The 12,066-nt window shown below is 41.2% G+C and overlaps 1 protein-coding gene across 10 annotated transcripts in view; it reads left to right on the top strand.

Annotated features, from left to right (window-relative positions):
• LOC143804881 (diacylglycerol kinase eta-like) overlaps nt 1-10,889 on the top strand; it is a 266,345-nt gene extending 255,456 nt beyond the window's left edge. For 9 of the 10 annotated variants that reach the window (XM_077283417.1, XM_077283420.1, XM_077283423.1 and 6 more), the window contains 4 exons: nt 16-135; nt 1,538-1,646; nt 7,020-7,150; nt 8,906-10,889. In XM_077283417.1, coding sequence (XP_077139532.1) covers nt 16-135; nt 1,538-1,646; nt 7,020-7,150; nt 8,906-8,980 — 435 coding nt within the window. In that variant the 3' untranslated portion in view covers nt 8,981-10,889. The remainder of the gene's footprint in view (nt 1-15; nt 136-1,537; nt 1,647-7,019; nt 7,151-8,905) is intronic. The other variant, XM_077283424.1, reaches the window with a different exon arrangement.
• The last annotated feature ends 1,177 nt before the right edge of the window (nt 10,890-12,066 follow it).

Below are 12,066 nucleotides of genomic sequence, written 5' to 3'. Positions count from 1 at the left end.
CTTTGTTATTTGTAGCACTGGGAGTCGCCTCAGGAAGAGGAAGGTCTACTCTGCGCTATTAATGGAGTGAGTCAAGATTTGCAGAAATTATCCGATATCCATTGGATAGCACACATCATTAGATCAGCTGTGGAGGTAAAGACTGTCTGACATTGGCCGTCAGTTTAATGCTTAATATATAGTCCTAACTGTTCTATATTCTAGAATTCAAAAAGTTATATATAGTATATGTGCTAGATAGATTGTTGCACACGCAGTACAGAATAACCGGAGTTCAGCTGGAAAACGGAAATCATTTTCTGCATCTAATACTTGCAGAACCTTGTGTGCCAGATGTGTCAAAAACTAACTTCAGGTAAGTAGAAGAGTGGCAAACTGTGCGGGTGCTACAGGGCCCTTTGTTGTCGAGTGGTGAGACCCTGAGCAGTCCAAACAGTCGGACTGACATGGGATAACTTCCAGACTTGAGAAGTCAGCCCTCTTAATCGCATACTTTTGCAAAATGATTTTGAATGGAGAATTTTATTTTTTTATTTATCAGTTTGTGTTGTTTTGTTTTTTTTGTTTTTTTTGCTAGAGGATAGCCCCTTCAATAGTTAGGGAATGGCTTTCAGACTTGAGAGTTCCTGCCATAGCGCACAGATAGTCAGAGTATGGAGTCAAGAGAAAGTCTATAAGGCCATGGCGGGCCCATTTCAGATCCGGTGTGAACCCCATTTGCGCTATTTAGGGCGACATCCACCATAGTTACATAGAGGGTACATCACGTAGGGTCCCAGAAAACCAGACTTGAGATTTCCTGCCAGAGCGCACAGATAGTCAGAGTATGGAGTCAAGAGAAAGTCTATGAGGTGTGAACACCATTTACGCTATTTAGGGCGACATCCACCATAGTTACATAGGTCCCAGAAAACCTTAATAATAAGAGCTAGAAAAGAGAAACTGGGGGTTTCTTATTAATAACTTTACAACTCTTTCCTAATTATTCTGTTCAGTCAGTGAAAAAGTGGAACAAGCTAGAAGCAATGTTTAAAAAAGCAAAACGCCAGCTAGATGAATGGTGAGAAAAAGTTGGCACATTCAGATTAGAAAAAAAGATGTCTTAGAGGTGATATAATTTACATACCTGTGTGGTCATGACATGCTGTATTACTGAGGATCAGGGAACATTTGTTATTGTGCAGAATAGACCATTTAGACGTCAGTAAAGGAAAGGGTTCTTAACGGTAAGAGCAGTCAGATTGTAAAATGTCACACCGTAACAGGGAGTAATGGCAGAAACTAAGTCTGCACTTAAAAAGGTCTAGAAGTGTCATGATCCAGACCGGGTTTTGAGTCCTGTTTTCTCTTTTTCCCGGTCTGGTCATGTCAAGAAGCTTATGTAATGACGATGATTTCCCGTAGATATACGAGAATCAGATTTGGGAATTTCACTTTAACATCTCAACATAATAACGGATTGGACAGAGTTGATTTTTCCCTGATATATGTTGGGTCCATGTATGTAATGTTAAATGAATGCGTTTGTCACAATCAGGAGAACACGGATGTGAGCGGTAAAGGAAGCTTAAAACTCCGAATTATTTCAAAACCTAGAAAAGAAAAAGAAAAGTTTCACAAGCAGAAATCCAACAGCTCCTTAACAGGTACGTGCTCGAGGGGCATACCGCGCGCTCCTACGTGTTTGCATTGTGCACCATGATCATTTGGTTGTGTGACGCAGAGACCATTCATGTTACCGCTGAAACGCTGACAGTCCCGTCTACACTTGCCCTATCTCTACCGGAAAATATTTCCCTTACATCTTTTTATTTCAAATTATGAAACAATCAAATCTTTTCATTTGAGCAATTTAGACCCCGTCCCACCCAGACGCTCCCTTCCTAGAAATTAAAAAATGTTTGTGTCTCCAAACCAAAGACTCTCTCCTCACTAATGTATATTATGGCAACTTACAGGAAATGTTCACATTGAAGAATGAACACAAATTGTCAAATAAAGTTTTTTTTATTATTTTTATTAATATTATTATAGTTAATTATTCTTACAAATTCCTAAACACTCGTTGAGTATTCGCAGCAGATTTTTCTTCACCAAAAACACCAGTGTGGAGGCAGGAAAAATGCTGTGTAAATGATGCGCTTTATCATTGGCATTTTTGATACGTCTTTGGTTGAATTTTTCTCATTTGTTTGAATGGGGGGGGGGGAAGGCTGAACTGAGCGGCTGCATATTTGAAAACAAAAAAAAGACAAAAAGAACACTTTGGTGGTTCAAACCTGCGAGGAAAAATATCAGCACAAGATTTCAGAAATATAATTTACTTTGCTGGTATTATAAAATGATAATCAAACGGATAGTGGGGCTGGTATAAAAAGGAAGGATTTAGCTGCAAAATAAGACGACAACCACGGTCGTATCAGAGGGTAAACAGTATATAAAAAAATATTTATATTTGCGCTGTAATTCACTTCCAAGGAGGGAGGCAGAAAGGACAAAGAATGAGAGTCAACAAGGGAAGGAGAGACCCAGTAAAGCAGTATTGTCACTGTGCTAGTTAATAAATGTTTGTAGGATCCAGATGGAGTAGGATGTATATTAGATCCAATAGTAGGGATGACAGTGAAAATTGCTGCAATTCTATCCGTCTTGGATAGTATAAGTGTAAGTTATATAAATATTGGTTGTGACTTGTGCTCTCATTCTTTGTCGTTTCTGCCTCCCTTCTTGGAAGTGAATTACAGCGCAAATATAAATATTTTTATACTATAAAACAATGCATTTTTTATCATTGAAAAATGTGTGGGAGAAACCTTTAGATGTGTTATTATTTCTATTTTAAAGCTTCCTATTAAAAATGAGTTTGTCTAAATTGTAAAAACTCTGTTACACATCATAGTTTCACCGAAATTTAGCAGGGATTTAGTTAGTTCTTCTCCCCAGCAGGGCTCTTAGTGGTTCAGTATTAAAGGGAATCTTTCATCAAGTTTTTGCCACCTAATCTGAGAGCAGTATAATGTAGAGGCAGATACATTGATTTCAGTGATGTGTCACTTACTGGGCTTCTTGCTGTAGTTTTGATAAAATCACAAGTTTATCATTAGAGGACTAGTAAACCTCCTCCATGCAGTCCTCCGTATTCATGAGCTCCATATAACCCATATAAATATTAATCCCACTGTTAGCCCTTGAATAAATGTTTAGCCGCTCTGTCTCTTTGGATAAATATTAGACCACTGTTCCCTCCTGAGTAATGTTTAGCCTCTGCCCCCTCCAAAAACATAAAGGCACCAGTGCCCCTTTGAATAACTGTTTAGCCACTACACCCCCCAGAACTAAAACCATAAAATATCACACCCCCCATCTGACACTCCCACACAGTTCACTCCTCGCTCACGGGGCTCCTGATAAATTACAGCTGCATAATGTCATCTCCCTGTCTGTCTCATAGACAAGGCGCCAAGTGGCGACAGACAGCTCCATAACGTCACCCAACCAACTGTATCACAGACAAGGCGCCAAGTGGCCACACAGGTAGCTCCATAACTTCATCTCCCCCCTGTGTCATAGACAAGGCACCAAGTGGCGACACAGGTACAGTAGCTCCATAACTTCATCTCCATGCCTGCGTCATAGAAAAGGCACCAAGTGGCGACACAGGTAGCTCCATAACGTCATCTCCCCGCTAGCATCATTGACAAGGCACCAAGTGGCAACACAGGTAGCTCCATAACTTCATCTCCATGCCTGCGTCATAGAAAAGGCACCATGTGGCGACACAGGTAGCTCCATAACGTCATCTCCCCGCTAGCGTCATAGACAAGGGGCCAAGTGGCGACACAGGTAACTCCATAATGTCATCTCCCTGTCTGTATCATAGACAAGGAGCCAAGTGGCATCATAGGCAGCTCCATTACGTCATCTCCCCACATGCATCATAGACAAGGCACCAAGTGGCGACACAGGTAGCTCCATAACATCATCTCACTGCTTGTGTCATAGACAAGGCGCCATGTTGCGACATAGGTAGCTCCATAACATCTTCTCCCTGCTTGTGTCATAGACAAGATGCCAAGTGGCAACACAGGTAGCTCCATAACTTCACCTACCCGCCTGTGTCATAGACAAGGCACCAAGTGGCGACACATGTAGCTCCATAACGTCATCTCCCTGCTTGTGTCACAGACAAGGCGCCAAATGGCGACACAGGTAGCTCCATAACGTCACCTACCCGCCTGTGTCATAGACAAGGCACCAAGTGGCGACACAGGTAGCTCCATATCTTCACCTACCCGCCTGTGTCATAGACAAGGCGTCAAGTGGCGACACAGGTAGCTCCATAACGTCATCTACCTGCTTGTGTCATAGACAAGACGCCAAGTGGTGACACAGGTAGTTCCATAACTTCACCTACCTGCCTCTGTCATAGACAAGGCACTAAGTGGCGACACATGTAGCTCTATAATGTAATTTCCCTGCTTGTGTCATAGACAAGGCGCCAAGTGGCGACACAGGTAGCTCCATAACTTCACCTACCCGCCTGTGTCATAGACAAGGCACCAAGTGGCGACACATGTAGCTCCATAACATCATCTCCCTGCTTGTGTCTTAGACAAGGCGCCAAGTGGCGACACAGGTAGCTCCATAACGTCACCTACCCGCCTCTGTCATAGACAAGGCACCAAGTGGCGACACAGGTAGCTCCATAACATCATCTCACTGCTTGTGTCATAGACAAGGCACCAAGTGGCGACACAGGTAGCTCCATAACGTCACCTAACCGCCTCTGTCATAGACAAGAAGCCAAGTGGCGACACATGTAGCTCCATAACTTCATCTCCCTGCTTGTGTCATGGACAAGGCGCCAAGTGGTGACATACTCACCACCACTATATATTATTCTAAATGTATCACAGGAAGCCATGAACAATTCCCTGCCTCACAGCCCTGCAATAGGAAAAAAATGCAGGTTGTCAGGTGCGGGGTCCAGACCAATCGTACCATCGTGGAGCCGCATCTAATATGTCTAATGTCCTCCTATATCAATTCAAAAATTGACCAAATAATGTTATTTTTACAGCTAATTTGATGACCTCCTCATCTAACACTTAGGGCATATGCCCTGTCAGCCACTATAGTTGTCCCCCTCCATAAGACCTACTGTAGCATAGAGGGGGCTTGGAGCTTGTTGTATGGATCCGGGAAAGAGGAGGCCCATCACTGTGTTATGGGCGACAACAGTCTGAGCAGGACTTCTCTCTGAAGAGGTGATAAATTATCCCTTCAGTTATGTAACGAGAGTGTCGGTGGAAATAGTCATTGTGTCCTTCTGTCCTGGTTGGCCAAACCAAGACCAATGGTGGACTCATCCGATTGCTGCCGTGGCCCTCTCTTAAGTTTGTGAACCCTTCATAATTTTAGACATTTCTCCATAAATTTGACAGAAAACTACATCAGATTTTCACACAAGTTCTAAAAGCAGATAAAGAGAAACAAATTAAATAAATTAAATAAATGAGTCCAAAATATTAGACTTTGTCACAAAATGATGTGAACCTTTTGCTTTCAGTATCTGGTGTGACCCCTTTGTGCAGCAATAATTGCGTCTGAACATTTTCGGTGATTATTTAGTCTGGGAGGAATTATAGCCTATTCCTCCCTACAAATCATCTTCAACTCTTGTAATGTTGGAGGGTTCCTTCCCAGGTTCTTCTCCCTGCAGGTCCTTCCACAATATTTCTGTGGGATTAAGGTCAACAATGTGACTCGACTGTCCCAAAACTTTAACTTTACTCTTCTTCCACCATTCTTTTATATAACAACTTGTGTGCTTTGGGCATTTGTCTCACTGCATGACCAATGTTCTCTTCAGATTCATCTCATGGACAGGTATCCAGATATTTTCCTTTTCTGATCTAATTCAGAATTCTTTTGCAGCTATGCCAACTATGGCGGCCGACCAGGCTCAGATAAAGCAAAACAGGCCCAAACGAGGAAACGACCACCACCATGTTCCACACATACTGCAAGGATCTTAAGCTCTAGCACAATGTTAATTCTTTCTCCAAATATAACATTTATCATTAAAGCAAAAAAGTTATATTATGGTCTCATCCTCCCACACAACATTTTTCCAATAACTTTTTGGCTTGTCTAGTTGATCTTTAAAAAACTACATAAGGGCTGCAATGTTCTTCTTGGAGGTCACTGACTTTATCCTTGTTATCCTGCAATGCATACCATTTTTTTGTTCAGTGTCTTCCTAATGGTGGGCTCATAAACATTAACATTGGCAAATTTAAGAGAGGCCTTTAGTGGCTTAGTGGTTACCTTGGGTTCCTTTGTGACCTCACAGACTATTATACACTTTTGGAATGATCTTTGTTGGTCGCGTAGGTTAATATTGGTCTTGAATTACCCCTTTTTGTGCATAATCTGTCTGTCGATTGGTCAGTTCCAAACTCTTTAGCGATGGTTTTGTATACTTTTCTAACATGATAAGCATCAATAACTCATTCTTCTGAGATGTTGAGAAATATCATTTGTTTGTGCCATGATACATTTCCAAAAACATATGTTGTGAAGATCAGACTTTAATAGATCCCTGTTGTTTCAATTTAACGGGTCGCCCACTCACATCTAATTGTCATCCCATTGATTAAAAACAGCAGACTCAATTTTCAGCTTAAAACTATCTGCTAATCTAAATGGTTCATACACTTTTGGAACTCACACTTGTTAGAAATTGGATCGTTTTCAGGCGAAGTCTAATATTTTTGACTCATTTCTTTTCTTTGATTCTCTTTATCTACTTTTAGGACTAGTGTGAAAGTTTGATGTAGTTATAGGTCAAATTTATGCAGAAATAAGGAAAAGTTCACAAACTGTCAAGTAGCAACACTGTACCTTTGTCTACCTTTTTGCCTTATGTGTTTTTTTGTCATTGGGTGCACAAGTGTCTTTTGTTGCTAACTCAGTTGATTGCTTTTCTGTTCACTTTTACTTTGTCTCTCTGCTAGTGGATAAATGGGGCACAGAGGAAGTAGCAGCTTGGCTTGAAGTCTTGGGTTTAGGGGAATACAAGGAAATATTTATCCGCCATGACATCCAGGGTTCAGAGCTGGTGCTGCTGGAGAGAAGGGATCTCAAGGTATTCTGCAAGGGAATTCAATCTCCTTTAGCCACTATTTCGCTTCCCCATTGTCAACGCATGGTCTTTATGTTCTATAAATTGCCAACGCCATTACTCTTTACCAAATATATTGTGACCAAGTAACAAGAAAAGCTAGGACAATTTTGAGAACACTATCACACACACAATAGGCATTTGTATTTTTTATGTTACCATGCACATTGTGAATCATTCAGAAATCCTGGTAGCAATGTCATTGATCAAGTATGTACTATGTCACCACATATAATAACATTTAGTGCCAGTTCAGACTAGTTTATCCGGTGTAAAATTGATAACTTATCGATTACTGGGGCTCCAGCACTGGGACCTGCACCGATTGGTAGAACGGGACCTTTTGACCCCATTAGAACGGAGCGACAGTGCACATGCTCAACCACCAGTGCGCATGCTCGACCACCACTCCATTCATTCCTTATAGGGCTGTTGAGCCATCTGGTCTGTTTTTTCTGGTATCACCATAGAGAATTAATGGAGTTGTGGTCCAGTATGTATATGTATGCTCCATTCTAACAGGAATAAAAAATTCCATGTTCTGATCAGTGCGAGCCTCAGTCTCCGAACTCCCACCGATCAATGAGTTATTATTACATATACTGCTGATAAAAGAGTAGTTTTGAAGCAGTTTTCTGAGGTTTATTACACCAATCATCATATGTAGCATCATGTGTGACACTATGGCTCACACTGAACCTTTTTCAAACGTTTGAAAAAAGTATCAGTTTGAGCCGAAATGCATCATACATGATGTTACCTATGATGTTTTGATGGTGTAAACCTCAGAAAACTCATTCAAAACGTGAGTGCCGGTCAACGTTCTACTGTTCTGAAAGGAATGCCATCCCTAGATGCAAGCACCACAAAACACTCGAGTGCTGACTCGATTTACCAGTGAACATGTCCCATGGATAGGTGATAATTGTTGTTCACCAGTAAACCCTTTTAATTTGGCTTGTGCACTGTCCATATGTACAACGGATTTCATATGGATAGCACACAGATCAAGTTAAAGGGGTTCTCCTAGAATGTAAAAATATAGCCCACCATCACATAATTCACACGGCAACCCATCCTAGTTATGTGTTGGGAGAGGCTACAGTCTAAAGAAACACAGCTCCTGAAGCATGTGCCTTAACTGACAGAAGAGCTGTAGCGTAAGTACACATACCACCATGAGCCAAGGAGAAGGGCTGTGACGACAGAAGAAGTAAATCTTCTGGAGAAAAAAAATGACTGGCGAAAAAAAGTCCTTTGTGCTCAGTCAGCCAAACAAAAGATTTATTTCTTTTAATTTAACAGCCCATCTCCTTGCCTCATGTAGGTATATGTGAGCCGAGGATACAGTTCCTCTAACAGTTGAGACACAGGTCTCAGGAGCTGTGTTTCCTCAGACTGCAGCTCATCCTGACATGACTAGGATGGGTTGCTGTTTGAATTATGTGATGCGGCAATTTTATTACATTCTTGGACAACCCATTTAATGAGCCAATTCACATTAGCAATTTTCCATACAGGCCTTAGGTCCTTGTTGCATTGTGCACTAGTCTTGTCCATTTTTCGGATGTGTAGAATGGCACCTGCCACGTGTGATGTGGAGAAACATGGCTGGCCCCAGATTTTGCACATTCATTTGTACTTCACCTTATATATGTAAATGTTCCCAGTGTTTTTATTTTTACCATTTTAATCTGATCCTTTTGCTTTTCTTTATAGGATTTGGGAATAGCCAAAGTGGGCCATATGAAGAGGATTTTGCAGGGCATTAAGGACATTACCAGTTCTGTGTAGAAACATTACTGTGACATAGCATGTCCACATTATTGGGGCAGAATGATATATTGTGGAGAGCAGAGCTGCTGCTTACAGACTTTAATTCACAATGTATTTATATGGGGTTAGTTCCTCTGAAGGTTCATGGTTAAACAACTAATTGTCCAGTGGGCCGGATCGCCCTGCCAGCTGTTATTAGAAGAACACACAACCAACCATTCAAGAGCGACCTCAGTTACACGAACGTTTGCTTGTTCTCTCAAGAAACGTTGATGCCTAAATGAAAGAATTTGGAATCCTCTTCTTGCTCTGATACATAATTCCATGATACTTCTCAATTACTAATTAATTTATTCACCCTATTCTACCACAGCGGTCGCTCCACTGGTAACTTCTTCTCAGAGCCCTTAAAGTGAATGTCCACCCTTGAAAACCATTTATTGTAATCAAATAGTTTCAAAATGCTGTGCTGATTTTTATTTTGTTATATCGTTCTTGCACATTTTTTCTGATGCTAGTTCCTCTGTGTAGACATAGATTTAACCGTTACCTCTAGAAGGAGCCTTACCAGTGTCTCACTGCATACTGTGACACTCAGTATACAGTGTGCGCCCTCTAGTGGTGGCAGCCTTTACATTATATTTTAAATATACTGTTTGTTTATGTAGCGGGTTTGGGGATCCGTGTAATAAAAAATGGAATCTGTTAGCAGGATTTCACACCCCAGACTATTTATATATGCGTGTATGGCCAACCCGTTACTCTGTTACTGAGAAATCGGCATTTGAATTGATATGCAAATGGTTATAGTCGATCTGAAGCCTCTGTCACTCCAGCTCTATTCCCAGCCCAGAACCACCTGCTGTTTGACTTAATTCAATCCAAGTCCACCAATACCTATACATGGCCAGTCTGTACCTCCATTTCTGAGACATCAGCGAAAGAGTGGATATGCAAAATAGGCTATTGTGTAATCTGATGCCTCTGTCACACCAGCTCTATTTTCCATCCAGATCTGCCTCCTCCTGCATGACTGACGGCCTCTATGCTGTGTGACTTCAGGCAATCCAAGTCCAGCAATACCTTTACATGGCTGGTCCATTCCTCCATTACTGAGAAATCAGTGAATGAATGGAAATGCAAAAAAGGCTATTGTGTGATGCCTCTGTCACTCCAGCTCTTTTTCCTGCCCAGAGCTGCCTCAGCCTGCATGACTGACGGCCTTTATGCTGTGTGACTTCCGAAGGAGTAGTCAAAGGAGTAGTCAGTCAAACAGGAGGGTCTGGTACTAGGGGAAGGAATAGAGCTGGAGTGACGGAGGCTTCAGATCGACCATATCTTTTTGGATATCAATTGAATCTCTAATTTCACAGTAACAGAGGAAAGGACCGGCCATGTAAAGGCATTGCTGGACTTGTCTTTGTAAGAGCTATATAAATAGTTTGGGGGGGTGAAATCCTGCTGACAGATTCCTTTTACCTGCTAAAAAGTTATATTAGAAAATTAATCAGCACTTAATGTTGGACCTAAAAAAAACAAAACATGGTGATAAAAGGTGGAGATTTGCATTAAAATGAGGTTTGGAGGAACAAAATCTACCTATTCACTGGTCCATAACTGAATGAATATGGACGGACTTTTGCCGCCAGGATTCTCGTCTGTCTCTCCGGGCTATCAACGCTACTGTGAAATAATTTAATTTATTTTTGTATATTTCTTTTTCTCCCGCTTTCGTAAATTGATCATTTCTGCATGTTGTATAAGAGATATGATGAAATGTGAACCCCTAGTTCTCCTATATCACATTGTGAAGCGATGGCTTGTCGTGTGGGCAGGGCTCTGTGGGCTAATCGTACTTGTGGATGTACAAATGGAGCAATATTTATTGGTGGAGTAGTCTTCGTGTCTTATAAATGGCTTCTATGCTTCGGGGTGTATTGTTTTTTTTCTCCACAAACTGTGCTGTATTTAGGGTTGCCACCTTTTTCGTCCAAAATTACCCACTTTGGGGGCTGCAAATTAACACACAATGTGATTTTACACCTCAATTGTGAAGATTATTTAGTTTAAAAAAAAACTCATCATGGACAACCGTGGATTATAGGACTCTTTACTGGATACCACTCTATAGATTAGCACAGCGAGCCGAATAGAAAGGTATACGATGTATCCTGGCCAAAAGTGCAATGTGAAATCACCCCAAGGGTATATGCACACAGCGACTTTTTCAGGCAGGTCCACTCTAAAAACCCTCCTGAAATAGCGCTCAGAAAACTCTCAATAGAACGAACATCTGCATTTCTAACCAAAAATGACTCGCTGTTCAGGCATTTCAGGGTGTTTTAAGCCCTTCACAACCAAGCGTGTCCCTGACTTTGATGCGGGCTCGCACGCCGAGCCTGCATGTTTCCCCTCAGATGATGGCTGATGCTATGTGTAGCACAAGTGATCAGATGAGCGCAGCTTCAAGTCCCCTTAGGGGACTACTAAATACATTAAAAAGTAAAAAATGTTTTTAAAAATATAGAAAAAATTACAAAATTGTAAAAGTTCAAATCACCCCCCCTCCCCCCCGTTTGCCCCATAAAAAAAAATGCAACCTGCAATAAAAAGCAATAACAGGTGATAAAAACATCGTGTCTACCCCAAGATACGCTCGGCATGCAAAAAAAAAGCCCTCACCCAGCCCTAGATCCTGAAAAATGGAAGTCTTTTGAGTCTCCGAAAATGGCGACACAAGCACATTTTTTTTTCACACGTTTCCGAATGTTTTTTCAACACTTACACTAAATTAGACATGTTTGGCATCTGTGTAATCGTACTGACCGGAAGAATCATAGTGTCAGGGTACTTTTACTGTATAGTCAACATGCCAAATAAATTAAAAAAAATGGAATTGCATTTTTTTTTTGCAATCGTCTAGGAAAATACAACCTCCTCATACGGTTGTGTGGATGAAAAACTAAAAAACGTTAGGGCTCTTGGAAGTAGGAGAGGAAAAAGCGAAAACCAAAAATGGAAAATAGCCCGGTCATAAAGGGATTAGGCTCTTCAGGTTTCCCAAAATACCAAGCGGTTTTAAGAAAATAGATGCTGTATACTCA

This window comes from Ranitomeya variabilis, chromosome 2, assembly GCF_051348905.1.
Source record: "Ranitomeya variabilis isolate aRanVar5 chromosome 2, aRanVar5.hap1, whole genome shotgun sequence".
NCBI classification, from domain to species: domain Eukaryota; kingdom Metazoa; phylum Chordata; class Amphibia; order Anura; family Dendrobatidae; genus Ranitomeya; species Ranitomeya variabilis.
This window is presented reverse-complemented; position numbering and strand designations above follow the sequence as displayed.